The sequence below is a fragment of the Gymnogyps californianus genome, chromosome 19 (genome assembly GCF_018139145.2).
Source record: "Gymnogyps californianus isolate 813 chromosome 19, ASM1813914v2, whole genome shotgun sequence".
Lineage (NCBI taxonomy): Eukaryota > Metazoa > Chordata > Aves > Accipitriformes > Cathartidae > Gymnogyps > Gymnogyps californianus.
The window spans coordinates 3903451-3925569 of NC_059489.1; the positions used below are offsets into that span (position 1 = coordinate 3903451).

Here is a 22119-nt window from a genome sequence, read left to right on the forward strand (position 1 = left end):
CTTTGGTACCCTGAGAGATCCAAGATCCATGGTAAAGAAAATGCTTCCACTCTTCCATAGTACTATTTAATTACCCTTTAATGATCTTTCCATGTGCTGTATCCACATCTTCATTTCTCATTCTACTGCTGTTGTACCGCCACATCGGTAAGTTCTCTTGACAGATTGAGCTCTGAGCTATGACATCAGTTCCATTAATTCTCTTCACTTCTGTGATTTACTTTTCCCATCAGCAAAATGGGACTAATACTACCTACCAGCCTCACAGAAGTGCTTTGAGTGATTTGTTAATTTTAATATAAAAGCTTCCTATTCAGGAATTGGTGTTGGGAAAAACTGTGCACTAGGTGATTGAACGTAAGGGTTTGTGTGCCAGCAGAGAATATGGAGGAAGAAGAAATAGTCTCTAAGAAGAAATAATGGAATCGGGATCAGTGGACTGAAATCACATATTTACTCATGACCTCTTGTTAGAGAGTGCCTCCCTGTGGTTAAGGATACTGTGCCACAGTTACACCTTGTATGGTCTAACCTGCTGAGTTCATCCTTGACCAAAGGTTTGAGGCCATAAATTCTTGAAATCTGCCACCTCAATTTAAATCCGATCAGAGGTTATTGCACCGGCACTGTATTGCTCGCTTTGAGAGGGGAACAAACAGACTTGGTTTCATATATGCTTGTGGAGAAAGCTGAGACGGAATGCATAATCATGAGATGAAAATACTGTTGTGAAGTGTAGGTATTGCTGTATCCTGTGAAACACCTGTCAAATTATGAGCATGTTTAGAAGTATCTTCTTTTCTACAATACTCATAAGTCATAACATAGTCTAATTATATATTTTCTTTTTATTTTCAGCAAACTGCCTAGCTGGGCTAGAGCAGTTGTTCCCAAAATATTTTATGTTACAGAAAAGGCTTGGAATTATTATCCTTATACAATCACAGGTAAGGAATAAAGCAGAAATGATTACTGACATGTACTTTTTGGATAGTTTAGCTTATCTTCAGAAGCTCCAAGTTACATATTGAGCCACAGATACCAAGATTCTTTAACAATTCCTGTTGAACTGCATATATTTTTCCATCTTATATTGACTGATACCAGGAAGTAAAGATTATAGACTATCGATAGGTAAAAACTGGAGTGTTGTATCTATGCAATTTCTTCCTTGCAAAGAAAACATCAAGTGCTTAGATTCTGTGCTGACTTGTACCCTTTTGTCCCATAGACTTTAGTCAGATCTAAATCAGCTGATTATCTGACACAAATTTTTTTGTTATTAATGTATGTTTATTGTAAGGATCTTGCATCATTGTTTTATTTCACGTTTCTTTTTTTTTTCTTTTCCCTCATCATTCTTTTTTTTACAAATGGACAATTGGAAATCAGAATACACAGTAAGTTTTTCTTCCTCTTTTTATTCTAAAAATAGAATAATTATGTGAAATACAGTAGTGGAATCCAAACTGATTCCTTCTTCATATAACTAATACATAATGCATTCAATAGTGGAACTTTATTCTAGCTATTTGTTTAAGACATCTAAGGTTAAATTTGAAGTGTTTCTGTGGGGATCCTATAAATTATTTACCTTATTTTTTAGTCACTTCAAAATAATTTGATATATTTTTAGTCACTGACTGTAACAAAGAGAAGCTTCTATAAAACAGGGCAAGGCTTTTAAGGTTCCAGTTATTACATGGAGACATGAGAACAGATTTTATTTTATTTATTGTTTTATTAACTCATAAAATGTTCATCTCTGGTATAGTGTCTGGGAAACTGTACAATCTGTAGACAAAATTAAACATAATCTGGGCACAGTGCCCAGAAAAATCAACTATTCCCTCTAGCAGAGCTAAGGCAAAATATAGTACATAAATCATGAGAAAAATTGTTTTAAATGTGCTGGCCTCAATAATATACAGCAAGTTTTCAGCAACCTTTGGAAAATGAGGAGGAGATGGTGAGGAAGTTCCAGGTAAAGGGACCTTTCAGAAACTCCTGCTTTAATTTAGTTTGAACTTCTGACTGCAGATAAAACATAATCCACTTGTTTTTCTTAACTCTGCAGTGCTCAAAATGTTTGTGCAGATTTTTAAAAAACCAGTAAAGCACATGAAGAGGAAAAAGATTTTAATGTGATAAATGTGAAAGAGAAAAAAATAAAGGGATTTAAAGGCTCAGATCTGAAAGCTGGAGACTTAGAGTTGAAAGTGTGATGACCAGGTTTGAAAATCCACAGTACCAAACTGCTTTTCAATATGTACTGTAGATACTTATTACATATTCTGCTTTGTTGCATATTTACAATTCATTTGATTGTCAGAGGAAACCCAAATGCCCCATAATGAACAGTAGTAATGAGAGGACAGATTCTCAGCTATTTTTGTCAGAAGATATCTTCAGTAGGGCCTATCACAGTTTACATTAATTAAAGGTTTACCCTTTGATAGCAGGTTTAATCTTAGGCTGGGAAGATGACGTGTGCTATGTTGCATTGATGGCTGTTACTTACACTCTGTTGTATATTTTTTCTTTAACTGAAAGTCAATTTGAATTTTTTAATGCAATTTTTTTTCTTTAACTGAAAGAGACAAGTAGGAATGATTAAAGGGGTGGTAGCAGACAGAAATATATGTCTGAATTTGAAATGCAATACATTATCAAAACCAAACAGCAATGCTGTACTCATAGAATTTGAATCAGGAGGTGATCTTTATCTAATCTGATGAGACAACACCTGGAACACATTTTGGTGAAGGTCTGTAGAAGGTATACAGCTACAGAGATGTTCAAGAGCATCAGCAAAAATGATTGCAGGGTTGAAAAGACTTGTAAAGAAAAATTAAATCGATCTACAAATGTAGAAGGTAGGCAAAACAGTCACTAAGTGACGGTATAACTGCCTATGGGAGTTGGGGACTAATTACTCACCATGGTGCAAGGAAACAGAACTAGAAATATTGGGATGAGATTAAGGAAAGTGTACTTCAGACAAAAATCTAAAATATATTTTAATGGAGCTGATAGACTGTGAAATTATCTTCAGGGGAAATAGAGAAAGTACCTTTGCCTCAAACTGTTGAATCTAGAACAAAAATGTTAAATATACCACTGGGAACAATTCCTATCCTTGTCTGGAATATTTCTCTAAATTTTGATCTTCTATATTCATTAGAGAATTCTGAAAGAAAGAATAAACTCACAGACATTGCCCAAAATATGTAAGATAGCTTGGAAACCCTGTTCTTAAAGATAGTAAATTCCCTCCAAAGGGTCTGTGGGACATCCTAAGAATTAAATTGAGCCTCCTTTCAAGGAAAACTGATTCTAAAGGCAGGCCAATAATTGGATAAATAAAGCATAATCTTATCGAGTCAAGTACATACTGCTATGTAGTATGTTCACACCTTACTTAACCTCTAAGTTCCACTCTAAATAAAGAGCAAGGACCTTGAAGGCTCAGTAGCATTATTTCAGTGTATGTTAGTGATGTGGAAGAGGATGTGAACAACAGACTGAATCTTGCTGATAGTCGTAAGGTTTTTCAGTTGTAAATTGTGAAGGCTGTTGAGAAATTGCATTCAAGCACATACACTAGCATTCAGAGATTCAGTGCAGAAAAATTTCATCAATCTGGTTTTCCTATGAAATATTATGGATTTCATAAATATGACCTTCTTAAGGACCTGAAATTAGGACATCTTCTAAGAAAAAAAGCTCGGCAGGCATTGAAAATAATTTCCAGAATATTGTTCTCTGCAGTGGTGGTATAAAAAGCCAAGAGTGAGTGGATGCATGTAAACAGGAGTGGAAATTAGAGTGTCATGCTGTTAGTACTCTATAATCTGGGTCCAGTTATGATGGCATCTACTTTAAGGAATGGTATTTGTTACACAGCAAACCCCTAAATTTGACAGCAAACAGCAGGTCTACTACCAAGTCTCAACAACCGTATTAATAATATGTAAAGCAAATGACACACTTGAGACAATGAGCTTAACAGAACTATTGCACAAGGGATGCTTTTGTGGTGTGTAATATGTGAAATACTGTAATGTCAGGAGAGCATTTTAAAATGTACACTATGCTGTTTGTGGAGGAGGGCCTCATTAAAACTGCAATACAAAAGACTTCCTATCAGGAAGATGAGACATGGGTAATGTCCCAAGAAATGCTGTATCAGAGCTTGAGCTAATCCTTGGAAGCTTCCTGCTGACATTGAGAGGGAGGAGGAATTAGAAAAAAATACTTTCGAAGCTGAAGCCAAAGGAAGTCATCCAGATTTGGGGGTACTATTGAGAGAATAAGATACTCCTATAAAGTTCAAACCCTTGTTTGAGTGGCTGGGGCATTACTTAAGAACTGTATGTGAGAAAGTCTCTTAAACTTCGAACAGGAATTGCTTTGGTTTTGATCTTGTGATTAGAAACCTGACAAGATATCTTGCTAAAATAAAAGTTTAATTTTTATTTATAAATTCATTTAGTATTGTGGTTAGGTTGATGTTAAGCTCATAAATTTGGGATACTGTATTTGGGCTACAGCTGAAAGGGAGCCCTATACAAGTAACTCCTAGGGACTCCGCTCTATGAGCGATTACAGGACTCGGGTATTGGTGAGTGCCTCCTGTCAACCTACACGTGCTATTGGGGAATGGGTGTTGCTAGCTGCTGGCTTTTAGAAAGAATTCCTTTGCTAGTCACAGGCTGCAGCCTTTTTCACTTGGAGGATGGAGGAAAGATGCCTTGCAGCTCTCAACAAACCCTTATGTGCCAGCTTGTAACAGCATTTGCAAATATGTATCTTTAGTGTAAAATATTTATGCTATTCGTAGATATGCGGACAAGAATGACTGAACTTTCAGGAGGCTTTCTTATTTTTCTTTCTGAGGTTGTCCAGCTAGATTAGAAATAATTAACTAGAAAGCAAACCTGTCTCTATTGCAAACCAAATGAAAAAGGTTTGCATAAAGCTAGATTTCTTTACCTGCATCGGGATATTGTTAGACAGTAAGCAGCACAGAGCAAATATCCATTTGACCTGTTGAAGTGACAGTTGAGATTCTGGACAAAAGGAGAGGAGCCTCAAGCAAACAAATAATCAGATCACAAACGTATGGTGACTAAACCATGGTACAAAAAATTCATATGATCAAAGTACACGGAAAATGAGCCTAACAAAGATTAGCTATCAAGTTGGAGTACAAAGAGGTTAGGAAAAATACAAACAGAATTTAAGCAAACTCTTCTGAGTTTGAAGGTGCAGTTCAAGTGTTTACCAGGGATAATTTCAAATAGTTTTGCTGTCTGATCTGAACAGTTTCAGTGTTGTTAGCAATATTTCAGTTCTGGAGCTGAAATTTAAAAACAGCTGGATAAATTTTTTTAATGCAGAATTTATGGCAAATTGTTAGTTTCACAATTATAAGTATATAAAGCAAAATAAACACTACAAATGGCATGTTTTACTCTCTGCAAGGAGGAAGAGCATTCTTTCAACCTGCCAATGTCTCAAATTAACTTAGGAATAGGATATAAATTCAGAATATTTATGAAAAACAGTTATGGAACAGAAAGCAGGAGACAACAATTCCTTTGATGATGTATCACAATGACACTAATTCTTCTACAGCAAATGACTGAGGCAAATAAAATTATTTCATCTGGTATGTGTCAAGGCCCCAGAGTGATAATTGCTAAATGTTCCATTATTGACCTGCTGGTTTCTGATTACTTTTGAGAACAGGCATGTTTTGTCCTTCACTTAGCTGCCAGTTTATCCATGAAGTAAATTATCTGGAAGGAATGTTTTTGTAATTGTTATTTTTATAATGAGATGACTTGAGAAGGAAAAAAAGTTGTTTCGGATAAACACTGCAAGGAATCTGTAGAGTGTTTTTCCTGCATTCTCTTTATCTGATTACCAGTGCTTGAAATTTGGATGTAACCCATCAGTCTTCAGTGCACAAACTTTTCTCCAGCTTGCGTATATGAAGAATCTGCATCAAAAATGCAACAGAATCTGTGTTGCAGGATTAGAGCCTAACACAAAGTTACTGCCAAAATTCCTCCCCTCTCACCCCCCAACTTAGAAGACAGGCTAACTGGTGACATTACTGTAGTAAAACACATATTTGGTTCCTTTAGAGATTCTAGCAAAAGGAAGGACCTCTGTAGCATTTATAAGAAACAAATAATATATTTTTAGAAAGCTACAAACCTGTATTCTCATTTAATAACTTAATTCAATTGAAACAGAGTAAATCAAACTGCTTGGGAGAATTCCCTTTTTCCACCACTGGCTTATTATAAAGCAATCCAAACCCCTCTCTGATTCATGGGACTGTCATTTTCACCTGTGCACGCTGCTTCTCACTTCCTTTCTCCTCAATAAACAGGTTGCTGTTCCCATCTATCAAAGAAAGAGATCCTAAGGGAAGGCAAAACCAGAGACAACTGCTGAGTTTCATAGTGGTTGGAGGCAACTTGTTAGCTGTTTCATCTTCAAGTTATTGTAATACAAACAAAGAGTGGTTTTCTTTCTGAGCTTGTTTCTTAGAGTTTAACTCCCTTGCTTATTTTCAAGCCCTTTTTTTGCATTGTTCTTACTCTTTCCACTCAACAGCACTTTTTCTGCTCTTTGCCACCTTCCTGTGCTTATCTTGCTTTCCAAATTCTCCTCCCTCTCATTGAGTCACATCTTCCACATTCTGCCATCACTGTGCCCAGCCCTTTCCGTCTATTCTCTTCCGACTTTGTCATCCTGATTGATGCTAGCTTGTGTAGTAAGTAACCTGTATCATATAGCAGCTCTGTGTGCTCACATGCAGTGCTGTCTGGAGTATTGTGAAGGTAGTCAGTAACATGGTGGCCATTTTCCAAAAAACTCTGAATATTCAATTAAAGAAACTATCCTTATTCTTTCTGTAAATAGCTGAAGGAAATATTGTAATTTGAAGTATGCTGTAGAGACATCACTATATTATCTTCACCTATCTTCTTGCATATAAACTGTAGAGACATCTTGTTTATCCATACCCATGTGTGATTTTGATTTTTCTCCCGCATCCAGGCCTCTCTGTTCTGTCCTCGCTATTGTCCAGAGGCATTGGCAATCTCCCTTCTTACATCCCTCCTCCCATTCCATCCATCCTTCTTGTTTATAAATGCCCCCTGTTGCTCTCGGGCTGGTGTGTGTGTGTCTGCCCGTTTTCTCTCCTTGCCCCTTGCTGAGCTGGGCATTCCCTCCTGCCTCAGTAAGTCTGGGGACCTTCCACTACCTCGTAGTCCCCATTTCCCCTTTGTCTATTAAGGAGAAGTAGGAACTCCATTTGTCTTTTCCAGGTTTTTGATTTTCAATAAAGAAATGCTGTTGTTACCCACTGACTACCAAAGCAGTGCCCAAAAATTTTGAATTCAAAGAGTGTGGTATCTAGAAGTTACCCTATTAAAAAAATTTAATTTTGCTTGGCCAGTCTCACCTCATTGTAGCAGTTATTGTGTTCTTTACCTCTAGGCTCCATGGACATTGCTCTGTAAAGGATCCAGTTCCACCTGTGTTGCCAAAATAATGTATATGTGACCATATTAAAAAAAAAAAAAATCATCAGTCTGAAAAGTGGTGGGAGATCAGAGAGAACATTTACATGCAATGTCTGCCTCTCCAAGCTTTTATGTTAAGATTTAGGGGGATATGCTTCTGCTGCTTAAAAAAAAAAGTGGGATTAATTTTTACTGTACAAAAATAACTCCCAAGGATTGTGGATTAGTATTCACAAGGAGCAGGAGAAGTGAAGTGCAATGATGAGGTCTCTAGCAGTTCTTTGAACATTCTGCAGAAAGAAACCAAATGGAAAATGAAACTAGCTAAAACGGTATTGATGAAATAGCACTCACTCATACAAAGCAGGTTACAGTGGGTAAGAAACCTTTCTCGGTTACCCTCTGTCCAACGTATTTACTGGCAACTGTAGTAATTCCTGCAGCCACCTCGGGTGTAATTACTATGCAAAGGTTATTTTTACAGTCCTCTCCATAAAACGATTGTAAAACACCATATGTGTTTGACTGTCTCTTTAAGACTTTGGCAAGTGTTTTGGCACACTTAGGTTTTACCCTGTTCTTGTAAGTGTTGCTTATTGCTATGGCAACACTAATCAATCATCATGCTAAAAATAGGCCTTTCATTTTTCAAGAGGTTATCTGTAGTGAATTGAAAATGCAACTGCGGTCTGTGTTTTCCGTATGCTGCTTTCATTTCCCTTTATTTTGATCTGGAAATACCCATGCTTAGTGTGGTAATTACTATTACAGACTCCAGTTATTTCACTGGTTACTCTCTTGAGCCTTAAACCTCTCCTGGTTCTTCCCAAAGGGGTGCCAAATATAGAAAATTTAAGAAAACAAACAAAACCCCCAGAATATTCTCCTCATTTGTTTTTGAGTGTCACAGGTGTACTGGTTTATAAGAAATTTTTAAGGAGTTTATAACACATCTAAAAAAACTGGAGGTGGCAATATAAAAGACGCCTCCTTTGAGAGCTTTACACAAAGAAACCTTATCATTGAAGACACTAGGACTCTGGAGATTTTGTCCTATTATGTAGAATTTAAGTCTAATTTCAAGTTAAAGATTCAATTTGCCACTATTTTTTTCAAAGAGGAACCTTGCAAGCTGTAGAGATAATGAAATGGAAAACTGGAAACAGTGCCCTGTGCATTCCTGTGTGTGCTCAGTATATCGATCGGCTGCCAGGTTTGTGCTGGAAGAACACGTGCCCCGGGGAAGGCAGAGCAGAAAGGGAGTGGTGCTTTGAGAAAAAAAAAAAAATCTACTAAAAGGTTTATTACCTACCATTCACTCCCAAGTTTGATTCTGACTGTTGCATAACACACTTAATCCCCAGCTAAGTAAATACACAGCCACTTAAGGAGGGGAAAAAAACCCAACAACTTTTTGCATGATGAATAATGAAGTCTTTTGAATGATGCATAAACAGTTTTCTGGTTCTGCCAGAGCCCTCTGCCAATTAGTCAGAGTGCAGCTGATGAATCATGAGACACATTCTGTGAAATGTTCAAAAATTTGGACCCTGCTAAGTGTTCCTGAAAGCCAGTGAGACCCCCCACAGCTGCTAAAACAGTAGTTGCCAGTCAGTTGAGTTTCTGAGAGATATATTTGCAATGGAGTACTTTTTGGTGAATTTTAGTTTTCATTTGGGGTAAATTCATGTTACCATTTATAATCTCAAATTAGATTGTTGTAGTCCTCGCCTTTATACTAGACAGGGAGGTTGACTTTTGATAGCTTTGTGCAGAATATGACTTTCTGCTCTCTAATGAGGTGGCTTGAGGTAAATGGCACTTACAATTCTTCTTCTATAATACTCTGAAGATCCTTTGTCTTTTCTTAATGTTTCTTTTTTGAAATACAAGATTAGAAGATCTCTTTTTTTAATTAGAGTTTAGATTCTGGGTCACAGGAAACAACAACTAGATTCAAGCAGTGGCTTGCTAAACTGCTACAGGCAGCCCAATGCAGCCTTAAGTTCAATATATGAAATGGCTGCATTTCAAAGTATCATGATCTGACTCATTGCTGGTAAACTCTAGACAGTGATTGAAAATAGTAGATATTTTTGAATAGCAAGGTAAAAGGGAAGTCTGGCATTTGGCTTTATTCAAAATTTCCTCTGAAACTGTAGCCATGCTTCAAAACAACAGCACAAAGGTTTTTCATATTTTGCATTTTTATCCTCCACTGTACCTGCAACTGTGACCTAAAAGCAACTATTTGATAAAGAAAAATGTTTTTGAGTATTGAAAAATGTACTTCATCCAACAACTCCTGAATTTCTATAGTTAGCTCATAAGCAAAGATACTTTAATCAGAACCAGGGATGAGGAACTGCTTTGGTAAGGGTGTTAGCTTTGTATTAGCAGTAAATGTGGAAGATGCTATACTGAAGTTCCTTCGGCCAATGGAGTTTTCAAACCTGACAATGGGACCATGAGGGCAGCACCAAGTCCTGTGGTGGACCCTGCTACTGCTTAAAAGAGCTGAGAGAACTGCACTGCCCAGAGCCGTTAAGGTCAGCACAGTCAGAGCAGTTTCCATAGCCACTGAGGTTTCTGACAAACCACTAGACTCAGACTGTATAACTTAAAAGTTGCAAACTCACAAAGCTCTGACCTAGATACTCAGTCTGCTCAAGCATTATAGTCTTGATGACCTTCCACTAGTGATAGATCATTGATGTCATTCTGTTTTTATCAATTACTAGATTTTATTTAGGGGGTGTTGATTTTGTTTAATTGCGTAGCAAAGAAAATTAAATTTTGGTCCTCAAATCAAGAGGGCAGATACTTAACACACACTAACATGTAAGTAAAACATGGCCTAGAGCAGTAACCTTGAAATGTGCAGACACAATGCTAGTAAACTGTGTTTTCCTGATAACTATTAGATAACAGTAGATAGTATGACATACATCTCTACCATTTTCAGTGAAAATGTTTCTAAAAGCTGTTATTCAGACCTAAGGATTGAGTCCTCAGTAGTACAGTAACCAGTTACTGCATTCAGTAAGCAGTACTAGTAACTGCTGATAAAACCAAATATTCATTGGCAGTCTCCTCTCATTTCCTCAAGGATGCTTTCCCACAGGATGCCCATATGCAGAGGTCTAGGTTGTTGTCAGCCAGAGCTCTGTACACCTGGACTGTGACCCCTGTAGTTATACATCTTTGTAAAATACATGGCTGCCATATACTAAATTTTTGAGATCAATAACTCATGTTTTTACCACCCTAGCACCAATGTAGTTATTTTCCAAATGCTCTAAAAACTGTGCAGCAGATGATGTCTGTTGTTAGGTTATACATTTTTTTTTAAATCTGCTTTTCATAATCCACCTCCAGTAGTAATTTACTTTTCAGCTCTGCATGTTCTCCTGCAAACACGGAAAACAACTAGAATGTTGGTTTATGCTGTTTGAATACGAATCCTCTGAGTGACATCAGTCATTGTTTTAGGACATGCTGGCATCCCTGTGTCTCCTGGGTCATTCCCTATTTTTTTGTAACATCACATTTATAACTTTTCTTACTCTAGGAACATTTGATTATAGAATTGTTTTAATCAACCCCTTTTAGTCATCTCTTCTTCCAGCTAACATTAATATAGTTCAAGGATGTTCATTCCACCTTTTGGTTAATTTTGGAGATACAAATTAGAACCTTATGCCAAACCTTGGCTTCCCCCCCCCAACTTCCTTCCCTGTAGTGCCTACTGTTTGCCAAGGCTTTTGTTTGCAGATGCCTTTGGATGTCTGCCAGAATAGGAGCACCATACTGAGATGCATGGTGAAACCTCAATTGGGAGAATATCTGGATTTTTTTGTGTGTTAATTTGTGTTACAAGATCCCCAGTTCTGACAGACTGCTTATAAATATTGTATTTTTTCAGCTGGCACTTCCTGAGATGTATACATAGGACATGTTTAATTGCTCACAAAATATAGGTAATAGGAGCTAGCAGATCTGTCATTGAACTTGCCCCATCCTGCACTCCGCATACTGCTGGTTTGTTGGGTTTTTTGCCTCCCACATATTCACTCAATGAACAAGTTGCATAGCTGAGAGCTAATCACAGTTCAGGTTGGACTGAAACTCATAAATGTGCTACTCCGCAGAAATCTTTAATAAAAGGCAAAACATTTGTAAGCTCTGAAGAGAAGCCTGTGCGGTCTGGGCATCTGCAGCCCAACGTGTTACATGGGAGTATTTCATTATGTTAATGGGAAGACAGTTTGACCAGAAGCCTTCCGTGGCACCAGAACCTTATTGTGGCAAAACTCTCTCACTCTTTTTTTCAACAAGGATTGCTTCTAGATGTGCTCATTGAATACTAGATATCCTGTGATCGGAAGATGTTTGAACAATGACTTGTTGGGTGATATCCATGGAATCAGGAATATATTTTTCTGCAGTCTCAAAGGAGCTGGCTTCTCATTTCAGTTTTGTTGCACTGCAGCTGGCCTTCTAAATCACCTCTTTTCTTAGTCATCGGCCCCTCCCTTAGAAGAACTCCGAATTTTATCAAGTCCAAACTTGGACCAACAGCAATGTGAACACTGAGGCGTCATAATGTCCTTATTGTATAATCTGTATGTACAGCACATTACATAGTCTTAGTCTTTACAAAGACACTTTGCCATAGAGTATTAGTGATGCATCATAAAAGGAACTGGCACTTCAGTTTCACTGGCAGTTAATGCAAGAAAAGACTTGATGACTAATAGTAAAGATGCTGAACCAGTATCCTTCAGAGTTTGTTAGACAGCTACTTTATCTGCCTGTCTGAAAAGTTGATTTGAAAGAAGAACTGTGAAATGCTAAAGAAAAGATATTTGAAATATTTTCTCCACTGGAATTATGTTGCCTAGTATTACAAATTATAGTCATGATAAGCCAGCTAAATTGAGCAATCCACAGAAAAATAAATTTATTCCCATGTAAAATACAGAAATATCTTTAATAGAAAAACATTTGTGCATTCTTAATTTTCTTGCATTATTATCTAAAGATTGATTTGGGTTTAGTATAAAGGAATTTCCACAGCAGCTCATAATCCATCTTAATTTCATTAATAGGAAATTATGCTAAAGTTAATTTCTCACTGAAAATTTAAAAAAGCCCTCACACATCAAGCATTGTTGTCTGTTTGGTTAGCACCTGTAGCTAGTGAGGTGTCCTTGGATTATTTTATATGGGGGATAGACTAATCTATGATGACGAATATCTAGGTGCTCTCAAGATCTTGGTGAACTGAATTTATAACGACATTCAGGACATTTGTACTCTTACGCATAGTGAGCATGAAAACTATTGTATCTAGTTATTCCAGAGTACTTGTACTAATTTATTTATACCTTCATTATAGTATTCAACTTTTAGATAGAATCTCTGCGTCCTTCCAGAATCATAAAAACTTTCGCCCTTATGTTCTGTGTACATTTACTCTTTTTCTTGAAGTAATCTGAAAAAAATGAGAAAGCTGATACCAAACAGGATGTACTGAATATGTCAGCTGATGAAGCAAGGCATATTTTTTATGTCAAACATATTCTTCTTTTGTTGCAGTGTTCATTTTTGCCTAAATTCTCCATTCATATAGAGACAAAATACGAGGACAACAAAGGAAGCAATGACCGTGTAAGTACGATGGCTTTTGCAAAATTTGATTTAATCCTTTTAGTTAATCATGGTCTATGTCTGGGGGTTGTAGGTCTTTCAGTCTGGGAAAAAGGCCTAATCAGGCTTGTATCTTTGCACCTACCTGGGTGTCCTGTTCATTAGCAGCCTGTCAGCTTGCAGAGCGTTTACCTCTAAAGCACCATGAGATGAAAGATTGGTGTACACAACTTCCCTCCTGTATCTCACATTCTACTTGTTACTTCTCTAAACACAACATAATTTACATATGTGAAGTTAGTCCTGATGAATATGGAGAGTAAAGAAAAGATTACTCTTTTTTTTTTGGTGTAATTGTATTCCACTTTATCTGTTTGACATTATTCTCTCTGAGTAAAGGGGGTTGAATTCAAAGGAGTTGTTAGGAAGGGCAAACAGGAAACTAAACAATGGTCAGAGATGAGAGATCTCAGTAAACAACTTCAAGGGAACAATGGCTGGACTATTGAGGTGATGCTTTTGGCAATCACTTACCGAAAGTTAAAAAGTTCTCAGAGTTAGAGCTTAGAGATGAAAAGGATAATTAACTGTGCAAAACCCTCTCTAGAGGAAGGGTGGGAGTGAGTAGCCAGCAGCTGCTGACCGGGAGATGCTCAGGAACAGAAGGCAGGAGGTCAGTCGGACTTTGTTGCCCTGACAGGGAGCAAAGCAGAGTCATACAACTTGCAAGAAAAGAGTAAAGCCAGGCATGTAAAAATTCAACCCTTAGATTAGTATACAAATATGTTTCTGTATGTTTCATTTTGGTATGCTTTAAACAGTCATTTGTTGCAGACTTATGGGAAGAAGTTTCTTGTAGGTGTGAAATACAGGTTAAAATGTCTGGAAAATGGATCTGTAATAGAGAGACCTAATGAAGGAGTGTTTAAACTCATTCTTGAGAAAGAAGGCGGCAGTAAAGCAGATTTTAAGGGGTCTGAGACACAGGGCCTTTCAGTTTCCAGGGGTGTCTCTCTGGCCGCCTTGTTAAGGTTAAAGTGTTCTGTTCCTCGGATGGGAGGTACATTTCCCTAACTGCCTTGGGCCTGTGTGTTCATAAGGCTGACAGCTGTTGCACTGCTTATGGCAGAATAATTACATGTAAAAGAACAAGGTATAATTTTGAATAATGCTTTTGGCATACAGACACCTTCCCAGTGGGAACATGACAGAGATCATGTATTAGCCACCAGATACCAACAACTTTCAGTCACTGCTAGTGTAAGCCAGATCAGCGAGAGAGGAAAAAAAAAGAAGTGTATTACATTACCAGCTATATGAGCATTATGTAATTGGTGCACTTATTAATGTTCACTTCTGCTTTTTGGCAGCACTTTAATTCAGAGCAAGCCCACACCTTTGGTTTCGGGAGGGTGCAGACTAGTTTTCTGGTACATTATAATGACAGCAGTGAGAAGACACGTTCTGTACTGATGCCTAACAGAGGAAGGACTGAAGCTATTTAATCAGTGGATTTTCAGTTTTTTTCTGTGCGTCAGCTTTGTGGCTAAAATACTATGAATCAAGCCCTGAATAGTACCCAACCAGTGAATTTAAGATGAAAGTAACACAGAGGTAGGATACTCAGATGAAGTAAATCAAAGAATCTCTACTCTGCTTGAACCCAGCTCTTCAAATGTAATTTTTACCAGAGTGCCAGTGGGGTAATATTATATTACATTTATATTGGGGTACCTGAGTCACAGACTAGGCAAGTATTTACCATGATTAACAGATTTAATTGACTCTTATTTGAACTGAGGAGGAGAAAGAGAAGCTGAATTAGAGGGCTGCACTCTGGCCCTAATTTCCATCATTTTGTAATTCTGAGAGCTCTGCTATTCACTAGTGTAAGCACAATAAACCAGTGGAAGATCTACATTTTTTGCTGTTGATCCAGTGACATTGATCTGGTGACACAGATGTGGCACGTACGGCACTGAAATGCTGGAAGGTTAGTAAATACAGAGAGACGTGGTTGAGGCTGTGGAGAGACTTCTGTTAAACCAAACACCTTGGAACTAGGACTAAGAGTCGATCTTTTTTCTGTTACTCAATGAGTAGGCTTAAACCTCACTTAAGAAAATGCAAAGTGTATTTCTCCTTCGTATCAGACAAGTTTAGATTAAATTTCACTGTGTTTGCCCCGTCAGAAAACAACAGGAAACATAGCATCCATTTCTATAGATTTCCATAGATACACTATATTTTTCTTCAACCTTGGCTGATGAAGAAATAATTAATCCAAAAAATACTTCTGTAAATTTTGCAATTGTAATGCAAAATATACTGAATGAATATTAATGTTACAGTAATGAGGGTAATAATGCATGTCTGATTTTAACTCAGCTATTTCTAGATATATTTTTGGAGATCATACAGGTTTTTTGAAATCTTTGAACTCTGATCTATTCTTCATTTCCATGCTGTCTAATAAAGTAGATATTGATTGTGAAAAGCAATAATTAGATATAAGGATACTAAAGCTAATTGCATTGATTAGTGGAAGAAAGCAATATAAATGTTCTCGGGTTCCTGTTGTCATTTAGCAGGCTAGTATGTTATTAGAATTATTTCATTTAACATGTTGCATTGTCTGGTAAAATTCTACCTAATTACTGCAATATATCTTGATGCAAAAGTCCTCCTAATTTTTCTTCCCAATTGTCATGATAGAAGAAACTAGTCAAAGATGATGATACCTGCTTTGGAACTTGATTTTTCTATGACTCAGACTTTGTCATCATTTTAACCTATTTTAAATGTGCTTAAAGCACTATTGTTCTGATCTGTTAAAGTTTGCACTTGATTTGCACAAATATAAACATTGCCAGAAATAACAATGGACAATAAACCCCTTTATTTAGATAAAACATTGTGTAGACGGTAGTAGGGCAGTAGCGTAAATCCATCCAGTTGTGATTTCTAGTGCTACAGCGCAGCTGATTTTGCTCTATCGCGTCTAGATGTTCGCATGGCAACTCTCTCCTTAGAAAAACAGAATCAGTGATGGATGAACATGTTAGTACATCAAATATTGTCACTGCTACCTTGCAGCTTTATAGCTTCATTAATAGTGTTAGAAACTAGACCAATGAGTCAGGCCATTCAGTGTTTCCTCTTACGGGTCTTGTTAAAAGTAAACTTCTTAGTTTGAAGTGAAATTTTATTTTTATTTTACTTTTATTTTAAATTACAAAATGGAATTCCTAAAAATTAGAATGTTTTGTAAAATGTAAATGAGACGGTAGGTGGTATCTGTAGAGTACGTGAAAATATTGCTTCCCTATTGCATCTTTAGCTGCCTACGTAAGTCAAGGTTGCAGTGGGAACTGCTGGGAAGAAGGAAGTGCAGGTGCCTACAACAGGCAGCTTCAGTGAGCACAGACAAGCTATAAAAGTGCATATTAATCACTCAGTGCACACTTTTTTCCCATAAGAAAAATTAGCAATTAGGGAATTTGAATATAGATACACAAAGTCTGTATTTTGAATATTAAAACTGTAAGTTAAGTACAAGAGAATTCTTAAGGTTATCTAATTAATGAAATGGTCAGAAATCACAGGCAGGAGTGGTATAAGTTACTGCTTGTTTGTGAATAAAAGATTAGTCCATGGTTTTCATGAGCAGACTTCGTTAACCTCTTTTTTATTTGGGCAGATATTATTTTCTTTTAACAGTCTATTGATTGGTCAGTATTTATGTCACATAAGGCTAATTTTGTTCTAAATGGTGTATTGCTCTCACTTTTCTTCCATCTGTATTCTTACTATTTCAGTGTACACTACAGACACACATTTTGGGGTTTTTTTAATTTTAGTGGTGAATGCACGAACTTAGGCTTTCTGCTGATTACAAAGGATCCACCACATGGCTCTAGTAGATATCGTAATCAATGCACAATGATCTCACGCACCACAGCTCCGTGTCTATTCTTGAATGCCACAGTCTCGTCCTGGTGAAAATTTCTAAAAGCAGTCTGTAGCTGAAGGTAGAGGAGAGGTAAAGTGAAGACAGACACTGTTCAAGCAAATCACTGAATCACAGAGACATTTCAATTTTCCTGTTTGTTGCAGAAGGATCATTATGTTTGACTGATTTTTGTTGGTTTGTTTTGGTGTTTAGTCACAGAATTAATTTCTGCTGATATTTGGGCAGTGAATTTTTGCCATCTGACAGCATCTGGGGAAAATAAAAAAGTACAGTTTGTAAAAATAATCCAGTAGTTGTCAGTAATGGAAATTCACTGTATGTAAAACTTACAGTGCCTTGCTCTTTGTAGCATAACATTTTGCTCTGGAAAACTCAATGGCTGGATCTTGATTATTAAAGAATAACATGCAAGATCTTAAAATAGTGTAGTCTTTCCTTTTGTTAAAGGGCCATGATACTTATTAGCAAGAATAACATTCTCAAGGGTAATGAAGGCGTGGAGTAAAGATTCGAGCAGAGTTATATTTCAAGATGACAAAGTATAGGTATCATTGGGCAAGTTTTTGTAAGTGTATATCTCAGTAATGCTGATAAAGTCATCAGAGCTACAGCACTAATTCTTTGTCAATCAAGAGAAAAATATATTATCAACGTGTTTGTTGCCTTTCAAAGATAATATAGTGTTGAAAATGCACATCTCAGAATGACCATTTGCCAAATGAAAACAAGAGGTAGTTCTGTATTCCATATAGTTATAAATTAACACCAGTATCATATGACATGTTAACAGCTTGAGCATGCTAAAGCCAGCAGGCTAATAGCAGATATTATTTGATATGCTACCTAAGTAAATTGCAGTGCCATCATTTAAAGTTAGAAAATCCTTTCTTGACAGTGAGTTCTAATTCTGCAGCCCTGACAAGTGACCAAGTATACAGTACTGGATCATTCATCACACTTCATCCTTAGGGTGTATTTCTGAAGTGTTGTTTGTGAAACATTTGACTGAAGTAAAATAAATTTTAGGTATGGCCAGCTAAGAAGAAAAGCCGTTTCTAGTTTTGCTGATTTTAGGGTGTTTTTTTCCCCTATTTTTGTCTCCTATCTTAGTAACATGGAACTAGGTTGTAACAAACTTCAATATAGCACACGTAAATTAAATGTAAGTTCACTATTTAAGGAAACTGCCATGAAACACTGATTTCAGCTGAAATGAATTCAGCTGTGCCCTGGCTTAGCCTCACCGCACTACAGGATATCATTCTGTAAATTGTCTAAAAGATTGCTAGGCATCACTGCAAAATATGTCAAAATCAAAGCTAGGGTCACTTTTAGGGATGATTTCATTTGCACCTGGACTTCTTCTGTATGATGGTGTTGAGTATCTGTTTGTCTCCTGTATAATTTGCAATGACAAATCTTGATTTTGTGATGCTTTCCCCCTCTAATAAGTCTCAAAAAATACAGGCAAACGAGTGGAGAGGTTAGCCTAAAATTCCTTCTGTGTGAAGAGCTCTCTTTTTGTTGAACATAACTACACATAGTATGTCCCAAGCACATATGGCTATTGCAGAACATAAGATAAGGCCCATACTGACAGAGAGTGTGAACAAGTAATACGGTTGTGCCTCTACTTTTTGATTTTTCGAAATGAACTACTGAAGTTAATTAGTAAATCTGGCACTTGAAATAGGTGTGACTTAAAAAAACTGATCCCAGTAAATATTACTGATAGTCTATTATGGTCTTGGAAGCATAGCTACTTTGACATAATTACATAAAAATGCATTTCTCTGTTCAGAAAGTACAAATCTAAATGAGATATTTTATAAGAGATGGAATAATAGAGCAGTCGTGACATGGAGATAAAAAGGAGCAGGGAGTGAGGCTGCTGATAAATATGTAACTGCGTCTTCCACTCTGAGGCAGACAGTGATATTCCCATGCCATTCAGTGAGCCAAATTTACTGCTCTCAGGGAGAGATTAAATCTTTTTCCATAGAAGAATTGCTCCCAATTATGTGTGTCCACATAAATAGTTTTAGCCAGTGAACAGGTTTGAAATTGGTCATATTCCTGTAATCTTTGCCCAAGTAAACCTCAAAAGCAAATTAACGGACTTTGGGGGTAACTGAGGTTGGAACATGACTTACTGAAAAGTTATACACTGAATAAAACTCCATAGATCAAGTTCTGAGTAGGCGTTCTTTTATGTTAGACCAAATTTTCCTTCAGAAAAATGAGACTGAAAGTGAACCAGATGACACAACCTGCTAAAGGATGCTGTAATAATAAATTGGAGACTAGCCAGTAGTTCTGGCGATGGCAATCTAAGGAGATTAGAATTTCAAGGTGGAGAGCAGGTTTTGTGCCAGATTTTACCTTTTTTAATAGGAAAAAAAAAGATTATTCTTGCAGTTCTTACTGCAATTATACCTCTAACTTTCACATACTATGAAATCTAGATTTAAACCATCCTACAAATGATGGATACATATATATTCTACTCGCAGAAAGTGCTTGTCGTCATACAAATTGCTCAATACCTGCAAGGTGCATAGCCAGACTGCATTTCGAGGATGGGAGAAAATACAGAGAAAACCCAAAAGCTTCAGTGAAATATCAATATTTGACTTAAAAAAGAAGCATATATGTTGCATATATGCATTTAAGCTTGGGGGCTCTTCTAGCTGCGTACTGTATTTTTTCCATTTTCTTGAAGCTCAGTGACAATGGATGAATCAATATAATAGTGAGAAAGGCAGAGATAAATTTAATTTAATTTCAAATTCTAATGTTTAAAGATATTTTTGTCATGCCATTCGTGTCATAGCCTGCCTATCCCACTAAGATGTCATCTTGTGATGTCCCGCTACTGCAAAGTCAAGATTTAAGTTTGTTGGGATGCCTGTTGGCTTTGTTGGCAAGGCAGGGAAAATGGGGAGGCAGAGAGGGAAGAACAACGCTTTCAGGCATAGATATTAACTCAAAGAAGGATTTAATAGAAGAGGAAATGTGATTTATAGTAGAAATTCTCATCTCAATAAATTACATTTACGCGTTGTACATTGAACAATGTAGTTTGGCTTAAGTTTGTAGATAGGCACAAGTGTCTGATTATTTAGCACATGGGATAATAATCATGTTTGCTACCATATTACCTGCCTGTAATTAATTTAGGAGTGCTCTGCTTTTTCAGAAAAAAAATCTTTTAGCTCTTATCTGTTTCATTTCTCTGCCTTCGCTGCATTTCTCAGCAATGGCTGACTATCTGGAGCTAGCATAACAAGTAAGAAAAACATAGAGATCTTCTCTCACCCAAAGCCTCACAAGAGACAGAAAAAATAGCTTCCAGAAAAAAACACACCCATTTTCAAACTTGTTTGTTTATAGTATTGAATTTTCTATATTGGTTGCCTTGTCACTTTCATCTCTAACAGCTTGTCTTTATTTCTAAGTTGACCTGTTACTTAACTGTTTCCACAGGAAATTTTATGTCCTGTATGTATTAGTGTTTAAAATGCGAATTAGCTGCCTTATTACAGCCTTCTGACCACAAACTCCTTGTATCTAGGCTGGTAAAAAAAGCATTTTGTAGTAAAGAGAGAGACAAACAACTTTCCAGCTGGTAATCCCTTGAATACCTTCTTTGCTCTTGATGATAGAAAAAAAACCATCACAAGAGAGAATCATATATTATGAAACAAAGCCAAGCCAAACAAGCGCAGATTTGACCCCTGGAGTCCTTGTAGTGTAGATGAGTGAGGAGCTTGCCAGTGTGAATGTAATCAACGGATTCAGCAGAGTCTGGCTTTATACTATTTACATCCAAACCAGGTTAGCTGTGGTGATTGGCCATAAAAGTTAAATTTTGGATTAGCTACATCTGAATGAGGTTGAAGCCAGCAACTTAGCGTGAAGATAGAAGAAGAAGAAGAAAAATAGGAAAGGAGCTTGTAGAAAAAAGATATTAAACTTGTTGTTGACTTACCGTCATCTCATAAGCTGACTTTCTGTTCTGGCTCTGGCTACAAGGAAAAGAGAAGTCACTAGCAAAGTATGTGCTAGGACATGTCATTGTAGGTCATGAGGAAAATGAAGGAAAGAAATTTAAATACACCAGCACTTACATTTCAGCAGTATCCTGTGTGATCTTTCTTTCCCGAGGTACTAGAATCATCTGCCAGGTTTTGGGTTTTTTTAAATTTTCCCCAAAAGAAACTATTGACAATTGTGAAGATGACCCAATTAAAACCTTTCTTCCACTTTTTGTCATTCTGTAGGTGAATTAGTCTAAATAATGATGAGTTTTCATTCCTCTTAGAAAATGGTAGTGTGTAAATGTTTGTCTGTTGTAAAAAAGCTGTCACAACCCCTCCCCCCCCCCCAAAACAACCAAAACTCACAGCAAAAAGGACACTTCAGCCTCAGTGTTACTCTTTGTTTTCCATTTGATTGTGTATTTCAATCTCAATTAATTACTTGGCTTCCAAATGTACAGCCCGTTCAGTTCTTTCCAATATAATGTCTAATATTGTGCCTTTCTACATCATCTTCTTAAGGATACAGATTGTTCTCACCATTCATTTTCTGCACATTTGCTAATACAGTTGCACAGATTGGGAGCCTTATGCTTCTTTTTGTGGCCTTTAATCTCTTCCTTTAAAACTTTTAAATTTCTCTAGTCTCTTTGATCACAAACGCAATAAACCCATCCTCCCTGCAGGTTTTAAGACAATCCCAGATTATGTGGCTAGGAGAGGCAATAAGAGAATTAGAGCTAAGAAAGAAATCAGTCTTGTTCTCTAATGACTTCTTATTTTCTACTGCTGATAGAATGAGAAGATTAAATCTCTATCTGCAAATCTTGTGAGGACCATCTACGAAGGGGAGAAGCATAAATGATTAGACAACAACTTCTGCCAGCAAAGGGAAGCGAGAATG

The 22119-nt window shown here is 36.9% G+C and overlaps 1 protein-coding gene across 1 annotated transcript in view; it reads left to right on the forward strand.

Annotated features, from left to right (window-relative positions):
- The window catches only part of PITPNC1 (phosphatidylinositol transfer protein cytoplasmic 1), an 84719-nt gene that overhangs the window by 43500 nt on the left and 19100 nt on the right, over nucleotides 1–22119 (forward strand). Inside the window, exons 3-5 of the mRNA XM_050908595.1 lie at nucleotides 859–947; nucleotides 1393–1400; nucleotides 13152–13223. Coding sequence (XP_050764552.1) covers nucleotides 859–947; nucleotides 1393–1400; nucleotides 13152–13223 — 169 coding nt within the window. The remainder of the gene's footprint in view (nucleotides 1–858; nucleotides 948–1392; nucleotides 1401–13151; nucleotides 13224–22119) is intronic.